This window comes from Brassica napus, chromosome C7, assembly GCF_020379485.1.
Source record: "Brassica napus cultivar Da-Ae chromosome C7, Da-Ae, whole genome shotgun sequence".
Classification (NCBI taxonomy): Eukaryota; Viridiplantae; Streptophyta; class Magnoliopsida; order Brassicales; family Brassicaceae; genus Brassica; species Brassica napus.
In genome coordinates, this window is record NC_063450.1 from 37,619,065 (window position 1) to 37,635,354 (window position 16,290).

The 16,290-nt window shown below is 34.1% G+C and overlaps 4 protein-coding genes across 8 annotated transcripts; all 4 read left to right on the plus strand.

Annotated features, from left to right (window-relative positions):
- The first annotated feature begins 4,413 nt into the window (after nucleotides 1–4,413).
- Nucleotides 4,414–7,999, plus strand: LOC106349383. Of its 5 annotated transcripts, none has more exons than XM_013789338.3 (6): nucleotides 4,414–4,771; nucleotides 5,156–5,206; nucleotides 6,129–6,214; nucleotides 6,335–7,146; nucleotides 7,222–7,523; nucleotides 7,612–7,999. In XM_013789338.3, exons 3-6 carry the CDS (start codon nucleotides 6,205–6,207, stop codon nucleotides 7,712–7,714), a joined length of 1,227 nt encoding a protein of 408 aa, XP_013644792.1. In that variant the 5' UTR covers nucleotides 4,414–4,771; nucleotides 5,156–5,206; nucleotides 6,129–6,204; the 3' UTR covers nucleotides 7,715–7,999. The 5 variants fall into 5 exon arrangements, with proteins under 5 accessions (XP_013644792.1, XP_013644790.1, XP_013644794.1 ...); XM_013789336.3 differs by having other exon boundaries at nucleotides 4,426–4,771; nucleotides 5,151–5,206; XM_013789340.3 differs by lacking the exon at nucleotides 4,414–4,771 and adding an exon at nucleotides 4,976–5,027 and having other exon boundaries at nucleotides 5,151–5,206.
- Nucleotides 8,000–9,135: 1,136 nt separating this feature from the next.
- LOC111198944 (protein GOLVEN 6-like) lies at nucleotides 9,136–10,842 on the plus strand. Its single transcript, XM_022688297.2, has 4 exons — nucleotides 9,136–9,849; nucleotides 9,971–10,044; nucleotides 10,135–10,195; nucleotides 10,414–10,842. Exons 1-4 carry the CDS (start codon nucleotides 9,741–9,743, stop codon nucleotides 10,542–10,544), a joined length of 375 nt encoding a protein of 124 aa, XP_022544018.1. The 5' UTR covers nucleotides 9,136–9,740; the 3' UTR covers nucleotides 10,545–10,842.
- A 979-nt stretch (nucleotides 10,843–11,821) lies between these two features.
- Nucleotides 11,822–13,223, plus strand: LOC111208307 (sm-like protein LSM7). The gene is made up of 6 exons (XM_022707347.2): nucleotides 11,822–12,006; nucleotides 12,197–12,230; nucleotides 12,299–12,380; nucleotides 12,467–12,538; nucleotides 12,796–12,848; nucleotides 12,991–13,223. Exons 2-6 carry the CDS (start codon nucleotides 12,228–12,230, stop codon nucleotides 13,078–13,080), a joined length of 300 nt encoding a protein of 99 aa, XP_022563068.1. The 5' UTR covers nucleotides 11,822–12,006; nucleotides 12,197–12,227; the 3' UTR covers nucleotides 13,081–13,223.
- A 162-nt stretch (nucleotides 13,224–13,385) lies between these two features.
- LOC106349385 (pentatricopeptide repeat-containing protein At2g03880, mitochondrial-like) lies at nucleotides 13,386–15,652 on the plus strand. Its single transcript, XM_013789343.3, has one exon. It carries the CDS (start codon nucleotides 13,388–13,390, stop codon nucleotides 15,278–15,280), a length of 1,893 nt encoding a protein of 630 aa, XP_013644797.1. The 5' UTR covers nucleotides 13,386–13,387; the 3' UTR covers nucleotides 15,281–15,652.
- Nucleotides 15,653–16,290: the final 638 nt, after the last annotated feature.

The window sequence follows — 16,290 nt, forward strand, 5'->3', positions numbered from 1 at the left end:
CTTAAACAGTTGAATATCTCAAGAAAGAGTTTGAGATGAAAGATCTTGGAAAACAAATTTTTGTTTGGGATTACAGCTTGAGTACATTAACAATGAAATCTTTGTGCATCAAATAGTATATACAGAAAAAGGTACTCAAGAGATTTAATATGGACCAGTCTCACCCATTATCTAGTACATGGGCGTGAGATCACTTGTTTTGGACACTGATCCATTCAGTTCAAAGGTGGACGATAAAGAAGTCCATTTAGTCCTGAGATAGACGATGCAGAAGTCTTGTTTTAGATATTGATCTGATTAGTCCATAAGAAGGACGATGAAGAAACCTTTGATTTTGGTTTATTTTATACAAACCAGCCCAAAGAGGGGTTATTTGGTTTTGTTGATTTGTTTTCAGACAGGTTATGTTTTACACATGGTGGTACACGCATATCACAACAACATCATCCAAGATTTCGTGTGTGTATTTGAGGTCGATGACTCAATATGTTCGATCAGATTGTGGCATGGTCGATGGTAAAGAAGAACCAAATATCATGTTCGAGGACGAAGCATATTCTGCCCAAGATCTTCATCACCCACGGATTGCATAAAATTGGAGAGGTCCCTTGATGGCCGATGGTAAAGAAGAACCAAATATCATGTTCGAGGACGAAACATATTCTGCCCAAGATCTTTATCACCCACGGATTGCATAAAATTGGAGAGGTCCAAGGGACCTTCAGTAATGTCCAAATCAGAAGGAGTAATGTGTGTTGTACTCTTTTTTCTTCACCATGATTTTGTCCCAATTGGGTTTTCCTGGTTAGGTTTTAATGAGGCAACATTAAAGCACATTACAAGCTCTAAATGTTTATGGCATCCAAGGGGGAGTGTTATGAACCAGATTGTGGATGGCTCATAACCAAGAGATTATGATTTGTAATCTTTCCATTTATCTATGACGGTGTAATCTCCTATATAAGAAACCTTTATGTTATGAATAAAGATAGATTTTTCCATTACTTTTATAACAAATCTATCATTTGATGGGTTTAGATTATTTTCAACCAAGTTACCATTGAAATACACCTAAAGCTTTCTTTAGATTATTTTCTTTAAGTTCAAAGCAAATGTATTAAACAAAATAAACATGTTATTTAACACCAAGTGATCTACACTGAACGCTTAGTAGATTGGTCGTTTTCGCGTATAATAAGGGGAACTGAAGATAACGTGACTTCTGCGCATTTTATAGAAAATATGACATGATCTAATGCATGCACTTAGTATTATTTTCCCTTATTTTATTTTAGAAATTTTCGAAACCATTTCAACTCCAGTTTGAGTGGATATTGTGTGAACAACAACATATCATAAACCGAACGAATGAAGAAATGCTTTCAGACAAGTGATCACCAGAAAGTAACTAACAAATGTGAGAAAACTATCGAGGTAATCATGGTTCTAAACATCAGATTTTTTTATAAAAAATACATATGAACTGATAATAAGGCAAAAGTAACTGATTATTATGATATGGAATCGACAAAAACTACTGATTTTTTATAGTGAGCTAACCAGCACAGAATTTGGTAAAAGGAATGTTTGATTGAAAGACGTTCGAGACTTGGGTTAAATATTTTGTTTATCTTTTTTTTGTTGAAAATAAGAGATTCAAAATTCTTAAGATTTTAAAACACACTATAAGATAACTGAAAAAAATAAAAATGTGGGTTTCAACCTTAGTTCTTAAGAGACCCGAGTTCGAAATCTCACACTTAGATTATCCATCCATGTGGTCAGGCGACATGTGTAACTAATTCCTCTTACCAGCAATCACATCTTTTTGGCACACAGTCCCTAGAAATTTAATCGGTTGGATCTCGGCGTGAATAGACAAAAAATGTTGTTCTTGGTAGATATCCATATTGTACTCAGATAGAATAATGTTGAGATAGTGAAAATGGTTATTAGATTATTTTAAGTAACAAATTTGCGTCGAGTTATTCTAGCTATTTCTAAAATAAAATAGATTATAGTAGATACATTTTCCTTCTTTAAAAATGATTTAAATAAGTAATACATATGTTATTTCTATGAAAAATATACTAGGTTATTTTAGGTAATTAAAATACATAAGCTATCAATATGAAACGAGTAAGCAGTAAATAAATTAACATATATGTTTTAAGCAGTAAATAAATTAACATATATGTTTTTATTAACACGTATATAAATTAACATATATGTTTTATTACTAACATATATGTTTGATACTCCCTCCGTTTTTTTAATATAAGTCGTTTTAGAGAAATTTTTATGTTTCAAATTATATGACGTTTTCGGTTTTCTATGTAAAATTTATTAACATTTAATGTTATATGACAAATGACAATATACATTCTATTTTATTACTGGTTGATTTGTGGTTAGGTAAATAATTAATGATGTTTTTGTTTAGAAAATATAAAAAATTAGTGATTTTCTTAATTTATATGTATAATTTTAAAAGGACTTATATTAAAAAACGGAGAGAGTATATTACTTTAAGTATATGTGCACTTCCGATGTGAAATTTGCTACTATAACCATCTATTTTATTAATATAGACATATTGCTCCCTATATTTGTAACAGAAGAAACGGAGTCATGAGTCCTTCGAAGAAATCAACAGTGGCCATACATGGACATATTTAACTATCAAAATAAATGAATATTTAATGATATACTAAGAATCGATGACAACTAAAAGGCTGTAGTATTTGTTTTATATTTACAACACATTAATTGGAGATGAAAACGTAGGTCCAACGTAGCCAACTAAATATAGCCGTCGATTTAAGTAGGAACAGTTCATAACAAGCAGACACCCGCTGCCATCGTACGGTACTCATTAGCTGGACCATTTTTTATTACAAAACACAACCACGTACGCAGAGCTTTGTCCTTTTAATATATTTTTTTTGTTCCGACTTTTTCTACTCGACATAACATAACGACGAAATAGGCTTTCTGTTTCATTCCTCAATTGCTACTTCTTCTTTTTTTAGTTTAGCTGCACAGTACTATTTCTGTACACGTGTCATGTAATAAGTGGTTGTTCACCTTCTAGGATCACCATTCTTTATTTACCGATCCCTAAATCAAAACAATAGTTTAAACACCACGAACTAGTTTTCGGGTGTAACGCGACGTACCGTGACAATGTTAATCTACTACAATGCCTCGATTTACATAATTAAAAAAAACTATTTTATTAGCTTAATATCTTTATGTCATTCCAACTCCTTCAAAGATTTTCTTTCTTTTTGTTCTTAGTAACGTTTTTGTTTTGTTTTAGTAACGTTGAATGATTACTGTTGACTCAAGTATGAGTCCCAAGTTTTGTAATCGTATCGAATCATGGTTTCTAAAAAAATAGGATTAGATAGAATATTTAAAAGTTATCTAAATATATATTACCTAATAAAATTAGAAAATTATCCAAATATATGTACAAAGAGATATTAAGTTATGGCATAACTTACGAGTTTAGAACATTATTTAAAAAAACTTTAATTTTTAGTTATTTTCTAAAGCAATAAGACAAGTTGTTTTTAATCTTTATTTGCATTTTTATATTCTATAATTATGTTATTATAAATTATAAAAATATTATAAAATATTATAACTGACAATTCTATATTACATTATGAGAATTTATGTTTTACTATATCATTTTAAACCGTTTTATATTGTCCGCACTTGACAGTACTCATTTCACAATGCCGTAAATATTTATAAATTTTTTCTTCATTAATTCATATAATTCATTTTCTGGCACTAATAAATCTTTAATCAAGCAATTGGACTAAAAGAGCTTTACAAATATTTTGGGTATTATATCATTTTGTAAACTAATATTTTGGTTATTATGCGATACAAAGTATTTCCTTTATGGACGTGATTTTCTTATTTTCATTTCTTTTGCAAAACATTTTTGAGGATATGATTATAAAAGAGTTATTATAATGTTTGTTGTTTGTTATATGAAATCATAAGAAATATGTGGAGCAGAGTTGGGAACAAACAAGAAATATATGAAACTAAAGATTGTTGTGACTTAGAACTCACGTCTATATCATTTTCATGGATACTATATGAACCACCACCATATACGTAACAAATTAAAGTAAAGAAGGAAAATCAGCCAACTGGCATTAAAAAAAATTAGCCAACTTTTAATTATGACAAAACTTAGAAATTTGTTTAAATTAAACAAAAAGGAAAATTAAATTAAATGCAAAAACTAAATAAAAGGGAAAAAAGAGAAAGATAACAAAATAAAGATTGGACAAGGGACAAAAATGCAAACCGCCTCGCCCAAATCCTTTGGCAGATAGTTGACTTTTTATTTGTTTTCATTATAAACCCCCAAAGTTTGTTTTTTATAAACTGAATCCCTCAAAATAAAAAGTCAAATCCGCTAGAGATAAATACTCTCTCGTGCAGTTTCACAGATCCTATTTCTCTAAAGCTTTTATTTGTTTCTCCACTTTTGAACCGCCTGCTTATTTTCCTGGAAAATTTATTTTCCTGGAAAATACATCAAAATCCTATCTTTTTCACTTTCTCCGAGAAAATAAAGTTTTCATCGATCTTTCCAGTTTTAGTTCAAAGTTCAAACACACTGGAACAGAGAGTTAAACAGAGCCAAAGGGTGTTTCGAATGCTATCTGCTGATGATCTCATGTTTATGAAGAGAAGTTTCCATTTTTCCCAGGAAAGTGAAGAGATTTTGAGAGTATTGGTAAGTTCATTTTTCTTCTCCTTTAGAATCTCTTAATCCTACAAATATTTTTTTATTTTTTTTTGCGTCATTTAAAACATAAAAATAAATAAAATGGTATTAACACTTCTAAAAAATGGTGGCATTAAATGTTTGTAATTTAATGCCGAAACCAAATTGCAATAAAGAAGAAAGAGAGATTGGCTCTACTCTTTTGGTTATATCTCTCTGTGTTTCAAATTAATAGCAGAGACAGTGATTTTTCAACAGCTTCAAAGTATGTGGCTTTTCTTATCCAAAGCTTGGATTTTTCTTACAAGTGATCCTAGGTTGTCTTCTTCAACCTAATAGGGTGTTTGATCCATGGTTTTTTTAATTCTGTTCTGCTTTTATTGTGAAGTTTAGGTTGAAGTTAATGGCTGAAGAAGGTTGATTCTCTCTGTATCTGCTGATCAAGTAAGCTTTTTTTATTTGTTGTAGTTATCTACTTTCAAGATTCTTCTTAAAAAGTCTTAATCTTTGATTCATGCAAGGCTTTTCATTTGGATTCTAGTTATTAGATCTGTATATATTCCACTAGTTCTACATACCCTTTTGTTTTTATTAGGCCTTATATAATTTTTGATACTTTTTTTTCTGGGATTCTGAGTTCTAGATCCTTCTGTCCTGCAAAATTCCAATTGTTTATTGATATTCCTGTGAGAAAAAAATGAGACTGATTGATTTGTTTTGAACAAAAGCTTTGCAAAAATAAAGTTTAAAGCTTTATCCTTTTTGTCTCTTTTCTTCTTTTATATGACTGCAAAAGATTCTTCATTCTTTGTAGTTTGCAACACCTAGCCACACTTATAGAAGCTATATATATAATTGATTGCTATAGATCTTATTACAATTGTCACAAGTTATTCAGAATAAGCTTGTTTTTTGAAACTTTCTTGCTTAGTATTATTGGGGTTACAGCTTTTATCTAAATGTCTTTTTCTCCACATTTGAAAAAAGTTGGGGAAAGTGGTCATGGTAGTGGTTGATTGCATCTTCTTTTTGCTGTTTTTATTATCTGTTTGCTTAGACCTCATGATGAGTTTTCTTTGGACTTGTGGAAAGAATAAATGAAAAAGAATCTTTCACATGTGTGTATCCATAGAATAGTTTCTCCTCAAAGATTAGTTTTGTTTCTGTCACAATCTTCCTGGCCCATTGCTTCCGTTGAACAACTATTGTATCTATAAGTCATATGGAGGTTGCGTCTGTATCCTACTTTGAGAGAAACAGATAGATATATTAAATTAAACTTTAACGGATTCCATTCTCTAGAATGAAGTTTCCTTATACTTGTCTTCTCCTCATTGTTGTTCTCTATTTGCCCTTGGACATGTAGATTAGTGTTTTTTTGACTGGTGCGTGAAGATATAGCTCTGGTGTATTGACTTCTCTGTCTGCAAGATTAACAAACCATGAGAGCAGGTAACAAAAGTCTTTTTTTTAGCTTTCAAATATTTTTTAGTTATTGAATTTTAGACTGCTTTCTTCTTTGTAGCTCTTAAAGATGTTATGATGGTAGTTGCATGTTTTATTAATTTTCAGATAATGATCATGTGGTTGGAAACTCGGTAGAGAGCTGCAAAGATGAGTCTAAGCCTCATCAATGTCCTGAAGAGAAGTGGGAAGATGCAGAGCTAAAGATCCAAGAAAATGGGAAGAACGGTAGCAATGTGCCCGAGTTGTTCTATGATACAAGAACCGGCGACGAATGGGATAAAGAGAATGATGGAAAAGATTCTAATGAGGCTGGAAAGAATAATATAGATGCTAAAAGTGGTTCTCCTGAGACAGTTGATCCGGTGTTTTTTATGGACAAGAACGTTACGGCCTGTGACTTGCCTGAGATTGTGGTTTGTTACAACGAGAACACTTACTACCATGTCGTGAAGGACATATGTGTTGATGAAGGCGTGCCGGTCCAGGAGAAGTTCTTATTCGGTGAGAAAGGCTCAGTGAAATGCAGCTCAGACTCAAACCAGTGTGAGTCACAGGATTTGATGAAAGCAGATAAAGGGATAGAAACAACTAAGTCCTTAGAAGAAGACGGAAACGGTAAGGTTGATGATGATTCTGAGCTTTGTAATGATCCTAAGACAAACCAAGATGTTGAAGAAGCTTCAAGAGAAGACTTTGCTGATGCTGAAGGTTCTTCTAGCAGTTGCAATCAAGATCATTTGATTGTGACAAGAGAGGCCAAGGACTCTCATGGAATTGAAGTGGCTACATTGGAGACTAATGTTCCAAAGGAATCTAAAACTTTGGGAGACATTCTGTCATGGGAAGCAGATGAACCAAAACCTCTTAACAACATCAGTAGTGATAAATGTGAAGAACAATCTCCACCTCAGCTTCAGGTAATATACAATCAAATGAAGTTCCAAATTTTTCAATCTATAAGTTTGTAACTTGTTGATGTGTGTTACTTGCAGGAGAAGGAAAAACATGAGCCAAAAGAAGCAGAGGAGGAGAAGCTTTCCTCTGTTCCCACAACAATCTCTCAAGAGCCAAACAAAACTTTCAACGACAATCAGCAACCAAACTTGTTAGTGGGAGATACTTTGGAAGACAACAAACTTATCTCTAGCAGATTTGGAGAGACGAGTTTCTCAGCAGCAGAAGCAGTTTCAATCTCAGGTCATATAACGTACACAGGACCTATTGCATTCTCTGGAAGCCTCTCTGTTCGTTCTGATGCAAGCACAACAAGTGGAAGATCCTTTGCTTTCCCAGTGTAATAATACATATATGACTCTTCATCAAACTTTGATGCAAATTTTCAAAGAGAAATTTTTGTCTGATTTGATGGTTTTAATGTGCAGATTACAGTCAGAATGGAACAGTAGTCCTGTAAGAATGGCCAAACCAGAGAAGAGGAGACACAAAGGATGGAGACAGATTCTTCTTTGCTGTAGATCCTCTTGATCAACTAGTTCAAAAGCTTCTTTACTTTGAAGCACAGAGGAGGAAGGAGATATGAGATTTTACAGTATTTTTCTTTAAAAGGGATGTTTTATATTTTAAATGCTGAAGTAAATATTCTTTTTCTCTCTTTTGGGTGGTTTATAGTTATGACATGGTGTGTGTAATTGGCATTTTGGTAGTAGTAGTATTAACAGCTAGGGGCTTTTGAGATTGGTTAAAGATGCAACATGGTCGGTGTTATGTAACCGATGAGTTTATTATTATAACTTCATTTTCATTCTTGTATGTACGTGCTCTTTGGTTTCAGCTTGATCCTTGAGTGGTTTATTTAAAGAAAACTAGAAAAGTATTACAACTTGTTGCAGACTTGCAGTGGCCTTTGGTCAAACGTAATCAGCGACTTGGGTCAATTTAATTTCCATGTTTCCGAGATATTTGTCTCGATTCTCGGCGATTTCCAGACCATTGTGTTGCTGTGTTGTTGCTATTCTATTTAGTAATGACATACCAACCATTCATGTTTTGAAAATGTAAGTATTTGTATTATTACGTTAATTCATTATTCTACCATTTATTTGACATACTAGTCATCAACCTATATTTGTTGATGAATTCTACTTGTTTTCTTTTTAATCTAAATTATTGTTTATTTAGCCGAATTTGAATTAATGGGTCATTCACCCGTTGGTCAAGTTATTTATAATGTTGTAGTACTTGCACGAGGTCAATGATTGTGATTAGAGATGTCATGATGGAATATAATGCCAATCTAATCTTAACATTATAAAAATGCAAGCTCAACTTTGTAGGTAGTCATGCTAGCCAGCTCCTTGTTAATCACAAAATCAAAAACAAAAACTTAACAGGATTTGCGTGGCCTATTCTATTCTAGCTATGAGTATATGACCTATTTTGCTCCATATAAAAATCGAAACGTATCTGATATTTGATTATTTTGTTCAAAACATAAAAACCTTGATACGGTACGGACAGAGCCAAATTGATTTACAAGCTTTTGGTCCAAACACATTCATATATTAATTGTAAGTGACTAGTGTTTTGAGTTAGTACTCTTTCAAAACGTGATAAGATCAATGATGCTACCAAAGGTGTTTTGCAACAAACTGGAAAGTGATGTTCTCATCTTAACCTCATTTGGGTAGTTCTTTCAAATAAGTAACTTAGGCGTGTGAATGTCAAGAAAGTGTGACAACGAGCAAAGGGCATTGGCAAATATGATGTGATATTCTCAACAACTTTGTTTATAACCTACTCGCAAAGAGAAGCACGCATACACTAATAATATATATACACAATCACACATTTTAACGTTGATTTAACATTGTTAACTTTCGTGGTTTTTTCAACTGATTGGGATACTAGATTGCAAGAGTCATCTAGCATTTCAATAGGGAATGATCAGTTGATCACCGCGAGCTTCGACATATATAGTTGAACCAATTTTGGAAAACAATACATGAAAATAATGTACATATGAATAATGAAAGGTTCCAAACGATGCTTCACTATAAGCTCTTTCTAAACAAATATACGTATAATATGATAATATATAGTATGAAAAAGGTAAATGGACAATGGTAGATAATTAGATATAGAACTTGGGGGATATGTGCGAGTAAAGAGACAAAAAAAGACAGAAAGGCGAAGACTCGACAAATTGGGTTTGATGAAGTATGATGCCAAACTTGTGCTTGTCTCAATACAGACAACCCCGAGAACGAGCCTCAATGGCGTGAACCCCTTTTTAAACCTTGACATAATAAACTTTTTGATTTTTTTAATAAAATAGTTTCTTCAACTTGTTTTGAAACTCTCACTTTTGTGTTTCGTGCTCTCTCTATCTCAAATACACACATTAATATATTATACTATATAACATAGTGGTATGTAGATAGACATACATATGTGTAAGTTCATTTTCTTTGATATAAAAGAAGAGGAGAAGAACCAAAAACAAAAATAGCACAAACGAAAAACTTCTCATAGCTAAAATCACTTGAAGACAATGAAGCTAATTAGAGTCACCTTCTTGTTTTGTGCATTGGCCTTTTTATTGCTTATAACTCCAACATGTTCTCTACAACTCCATCCTCGCTTCTCATCTCCTAGCCAAGGTAACTAAGTTTTTCTTTTTTTTTTATAAACCACAATGTTTTGAATATTAAGGAATGGCTGGGGCTGATCATGAGGTGTAAGCGATTGTGTTAACTAACTTAAGCTATAATGATTCAACAGGTGTAAGCGAAAAGATTGTTATTGGAATGGCGCCGCTACGGAAACTAATGATCATCTCCAGTGAACATGAAAATGTAAGAGATTAGTGCATCTGTTTATATATGGAAAGTTTCTAATCAAATCTTATACCTGCCATCTCTAATTACCATTTTGCAAAATAATAGGTGATGAAGTCAGGTGCTCAGGAAAGTTCAAGCGAACAACCTCGAGTCACTTCTTCTTCTGGTAAGTCAAACATGTGAATCTTTGACCATGTCAGTATAAAATGTTAAGTTACCAATATTTTTCCTCTCTTCTTCAGATTTTTTTTTTTTTTTTAGTTTGCAGGAGCATCTAGCTAAAGAATTATAAAAGAAAAAAAACTTAAAATATTATTAGGCAACTCTTTGAAATATTCGAACTAGGAAGTTGGTTTTGAAATCTTGTATATATTTTAATCTCAGGAAAATCTAAGAATGAAGAGAAGAGATTAGGTGAAGAAGAAGAGGAGAAAGCTCTATCGAAATATCTATCGATGGATTATCCAAGGTTTAGAAGAAGACGGCCAGTTCACAACAAGTCTCTACGTCCATGATTTTTTTTTGGGTTCAATACAACTATTAGTTTAAGCAGATTAATCAATTAACTAAGATTAAGTTAGGATGGATGGCTAATAAGTGGTTGGTATAAGAAGTTTTGGCGATATTATTGTAATTAACGGAATGTGTTCGTGTTAATTCTTTTTATATTATGGTAATGGCCGACAAGAATTAAGCAAAACCCTAAGTCTCTGGTTTGGGGTTTGAGCTTACCTGCTCTTCGTTTCACGCACTGTAACATGATGGCTGGTTTGGTTGTATTTTTTTATGTTATATTGCAAGAGAAACACGATGTTTGAATTCCATTTTTAACTGAGTTAATTATATGGAGGATATGACCAAAGATAAGAGAAGTTCATGAGTTTAGGTAGGAGGATTACTGGGGATGGGTTCGTAGATTGGTCTTCAAAGAAGATGAATGCCAATGGTATCGTACTAGGGGATGTCATGTTAAGGACAATGTTAGTAACCAGCTATTCTCTAACCAAAACATGTTGGGTTCTGAGTATTGTATGAATGTAACTCCTATACAGGTAAATCTATACGTACGTCGAATCTGCATACGAACCCAATCATATAAAATTGCTTTATTTGCTTGTTTTTTTTTAACAGCCGGTTGCTGCAAATCACCACTTTCATGTGGATTTAAGTACGAGAACCAAACATTTGGACGATTTCAAAATTTATAAACAATTTAGAAGACGATTGCAAGATAGTGTTCCAAGAAAAAAAAATTGCAAGACATGGAACAATTCAGCAAACACATTATATGCTTCCATTGCGATTCACATAATTAAAGCCGTGATTATACAAAATTGCAAGACATGGAACAATTCAGCAAACACATTATACAAATTATGCTTCCAGTCGGTTGCTTTGCTTGGTTAAGGCGCCTTTGAGAAACTCAGAACTAGAATATGTAACATATATGTTTAAGCAGACGGAAAGTGTTTAAGCAGAACTAGAATCTGTAACATTGGTTCCTAAGTGTGTGTTTTAGCTTTTTTTGGGCACTACCATTGAGCTTCATAAACAGAATGAGATCCAAGTTAACACTTGTATCATTTGTTCATTATTCACTTAATGATATTCACATTCTTAGCAGAAAGCAAAAATGTTATGTATATATTACTTTGTGTTGTTGTATTTTATTACAAGATATCTAATACCTCATGTACTTAATCAGTTAAGCCAATACTAAACTTGATACACAAAAGAAACTGGATCATAAAATAAAGAACTTGGATCACAAAAATCAAAATTAATTTATAGAGATACCCAGTCCGGTTAAGAAAACGCGAACCGAAATCGTGCTGGAGAAACCAATCTTTAAATTATGGTTAAGAGATTTAAACCAGAGTCCTTTTTCTTATAGTTACTATAGATTCTCCGACTTTCACAATTAACATCATCGTCCCTTCGCCGCCAAAGTTTTCTTCAGAGATCTTCGTTTCTCCGGTGAGTCTCTCTTCAATGGTGAAAAGCAACGTTTGTTTGCTTTGTGAAGCTCATTGATTTTCTTAAAAAGCATCTTTGCATACCCCTAGTTTTTAATTGGAATTGCGAACCCTAATTTTTGAGCGGATGAAATGCTTCACAAAGTATAAGGCTTTAGTGTATTCTGAATCAACTTGTTTTTTTGTTTCAGGTAACTTCTGTGGAACACACTCTGCTCTACCATGGTAAGCTATAAAGTAGTCTCATCTTTGTTATGATGATTTGAGTCAATTCACTCTGTTTTTTTTTTTAGTCAGGAAGAAAGGAAACGGTGTTGGATTTGGCCAAGTTCGTTGACAAGGGTGTTCAAGTTAAGCTCACCGGTGGTAGACAAGGTAGTTAAGACGAGAGTTATTTATATTAGATTCTGCAAAGTTTATTGCATTTGGTATTTGATAGGTTTGGTTATTTTTGTGTGCAGTCACTGGAACTCTCAAGGGCTACGATCAGTTGCTCAACCTTGTTCTTGATGGGGCTCTAGAGTCTGTGCGAGGTATATCTTTTTTTTTATGTATATGATTAGTGCAGAACATGAGTTGAGTAGTTTAGGTCATTTAGTCGTGTAGATCCATGTTCAACCACAGTTTCTCTAGTTAAACCCGCCAATGAATAAGAGAGTCTTTGTATCTGATTCGATTCTCTTTACTCTTCCTGCGTACAATAATTTCATATGAAACTAGAGCTGTTGTTGTCTTGTTGATTTGCATGATCCATAAACAAAATTATGACTCCTGTCTGATGTTTGACCAGATCATGATGATCCTTTGAAGACCACTGACCAGACAAGACGCCTCGGTTTAATTGTATGCCCCATTTTCTCTTCTTCCTTTTTTTTTACAGTTATAAGTGCAATCGTATAATGTAACTTCTGGTAACATTGTTAGTAGTTAAACGGTAAACCCATTAGATTCTCAACCACTGTGTGTTGTTTGTTCCTGGTTTTAGGTTTGCCGCGGAACTGCAGTGATGCTCGTCTCACCAACTGATGGAACTGAAGAAATCGCTAACCCTTTCAATCAACCAGAAGCTGTCTAAAGAGTTTCTCCCAAAAACATTATGCCCCTCTCTCTCTCTCTCTCTCTACTACTTTAACTTGGAATTTAGAGAGTTATGCATCTGAGTATCTACCATAACGTTGGAAACAGATGTTTTATTATTTATGTACTTATTTTGGAACATCATAGGCTCTTCTTCGTGTCTTTGTTATAACTTTTCCGACCAAACTTGAATCCAGTTGCTGTAATAAAACCAAGTAACTTTTCCGACCAAACTCAACACATCATATGCCTTCAAATTCAACATTATACTGCGATTAGAGCTTTTTTATGTGTCTTTGGACAAGATGAAGTCATTAACGACAAAGCTCAAACTCCTTCGACCTGTCCTGACGTCACTGTGTTCTTACAGCTCCACCGACCAAACCCTTCTTCTCAATGAGTTCACCAGGTTCTGTTACCAAAGAGACCTTCCCAAAGCTCTGAGAGCGATGGATACGTTGCAAAGTCATGGTCTTTGGGCAGACTCTGCAACTTACTCTGAGCTCATCAAATGCTGCATGTCTCATAGAGCTGTTCACGAAGGAAACCTCGTTCGTCGTCACTTATACTTCAATGGGCGCCAGCCAATGCTCTTTCTTGCTAATGTTCTAATCAATATGTATGTAAAGTTCAATCTTCTGACTGACGCTCACAACGTGTTCGACGAAATGCCTCTGAGAAACGTTGTTTCTTGGACTACTATGATCTCTGCTTACTCCAGGAGCAAACAGCAGCAAAAGGCTTTGGAGCTTTTGGTTTCGATGCTGAGAGAAGGTGTGAGACCAAACGTGTATACTTACTCCTCTGTGTTGAGATCCTGCAAGGAGATGTCTGATGTGAGAATGCTTCATTGTGGGATCATCAAGGAAGGCCTTGAGTCTGATGTTTTCGTTAGGAGTGCTTTGATTGATGTATTTGCCAAGCTCGGTGAGCCTGAGGACGCGCTTTCGGTTTTCGACGAGATGGTTACTGGTGATGCCATTGTTTGGAACTCCATCATTGGTGGGTTTGCTCAGAACAGTAAAAATGACGAAGCTTTGAAGCTTTTCAAGAGGATGAAGATAGCTGGCTTCACCGCTGAGCAGGCTACGTTGACTAGCGTCTTGAGGGCTTGTACTGGTTTGACTCTGTTGGAGCTTGGGATGCAAGCTCATGTTCATATAGTGAAGTACGACCAAGACTTGATACTCAACAACGCGCTTGTTGACATGTATTGCAAGTGTGGGAGCTTGGAGGATGCTCGCCGCGTGTTCAACGGGATGAAGGAGAGGGATGTGATTACATGGAGCACAATGATATCAGGGCTGGCGCAGAATGGTTATAGTCAAGAGGCGCTGAAGGTGTTTGAGTCCATGAAAGCTTCTGGGACCAAGCCGAATTACATTACCATCGTTGGGGTTCTCTTTGCTTGCAGCCACGCGGGACTACTTGAAGATGGTTGGTACTACTTCAGATCGATGAAGAAGCTTTACGGAATCGTTCCAGTGAGGGAACATTACGGTTGCATGATTGATCTGTTGGGAAAATCTGGGAAGCTAGAAGATGCAGTGAAGTTGTTGAATGAAATGGAGTGTGAGCCGGATGCTGTGACGTGGAGAACACTTCTTGGTGCTTGTAGGGTTCAGGGGAACATGGTGCTAGCCGAATACGCAGCTAAAAAGGTCATAGAACTCGATCCAGACGACGCGGGGACTTACACGGTGTTGTCTAACATATACGCAAACTCTCAGAAGTGGGACAGTGTTGAAGAGATCAGGACACGGATGAGAGACAGAGGAATCAAGAAAGAACCTGGATGTAGCTGGATTGAAGTAAACAAAAAGATTCATGCTTTCATCATCGGAGACGAATCTCACCCTTTGATAGTTGAAGTCAAGGAGAAGCTGAAGCAATTGATTGATAGAATGATTGGCATTGGTTATGTCCCTGAGACAAACTTTGTGTTACAGGATCTTGAAGGAGAACAGATGGAGGATTCTCTTAGACATCACAGTGAGAAACTGGCTTTGGCCTTTGGATTGATGACGTTGCCTTTAGGGAAAGTGATTAGGATTAGAAAGAATCTGAGAATATGTGGGGACTGTCATGTGTTCTTCAAGCTCGCTTCAAAGCTAGAGAACCGCAGTGTGGTTATAAGAGATCCAATACGTTACCATCATTTTGAAGATGGAAAATGCTCATGTGGCGACTACTGGTGACAATCGGATGGCTTTATGTAACAATGCAATAGAGTGTAAGTTGATTAATGAATCATATATTCATATTCATCAATTTGATTACAGATTTTTGGAACTAATACAATTTTTTTGGTATTTTTGTATTTGGGAATTATTTCACATGAATATGAGTCGAGTTAATGGGAAGACACTACTACTGCACATGGGTTTTGGATCATGCCATGTTTTTATAATATATGCTTAATCTCTCTTTATTATTTTTTATTTTTCTAAAATACAAAATCATTAAAATAGTCAAAAGTGTTCAAAGCTAAATGTTGCATCATGGAGACAAGATTTTTATGTCCAAAGTTGTCTAATCTCATTGTCTATTATTATTATGATTCACTATTACTTTCATGTGTACTTAAAAGTGCCATTGTACTGGCTTTACTCATATGAGACCTAATGGAACTCATAAATAAGTTGGTAATGATTTTGAACATTTGAAATATGAAAATCCATTGCTAATTGGTTTATAAAAGTATTCTATCCAAAATAATTTTTATATTCGTTAATTCATATTTTAAAATATGATTTATAAAAGTTTTCTCAAAATATTTTGGTGCTGTATTTGTTAAGACTAAAGTCTTTAAATCATATCTCTGTTAGATTTTTTTTTTATATCAAAAATCTCTGTTAGATAATATCAAAAGTTTATGAGAAATTAAGTGTATACAGATGTGATCATTTGTAAAATACGAACTTGCTTGTTAATTACTTTTCAGTTGCCACTAGCTGATTCTTCATTTTTAATTGTTTTAAAGCAACTTTTGATAATTATTCAGCTAAATATGCAAATTCATTGTTAGTTCAATTTGTCAGTAATTTGTTATATTATCTTATTTACCCCCTAAACAATGTTTATCTTAATTAATTAAATTTACTCAAATAAAGTGGAATGTTCTTCATAGTATCAAATTAGTTTGGTGAGTCTTTTAAATGCAAAGATAAAAATCTTAAAATCCTATCTCTTTTGGATTGTTTTAAAA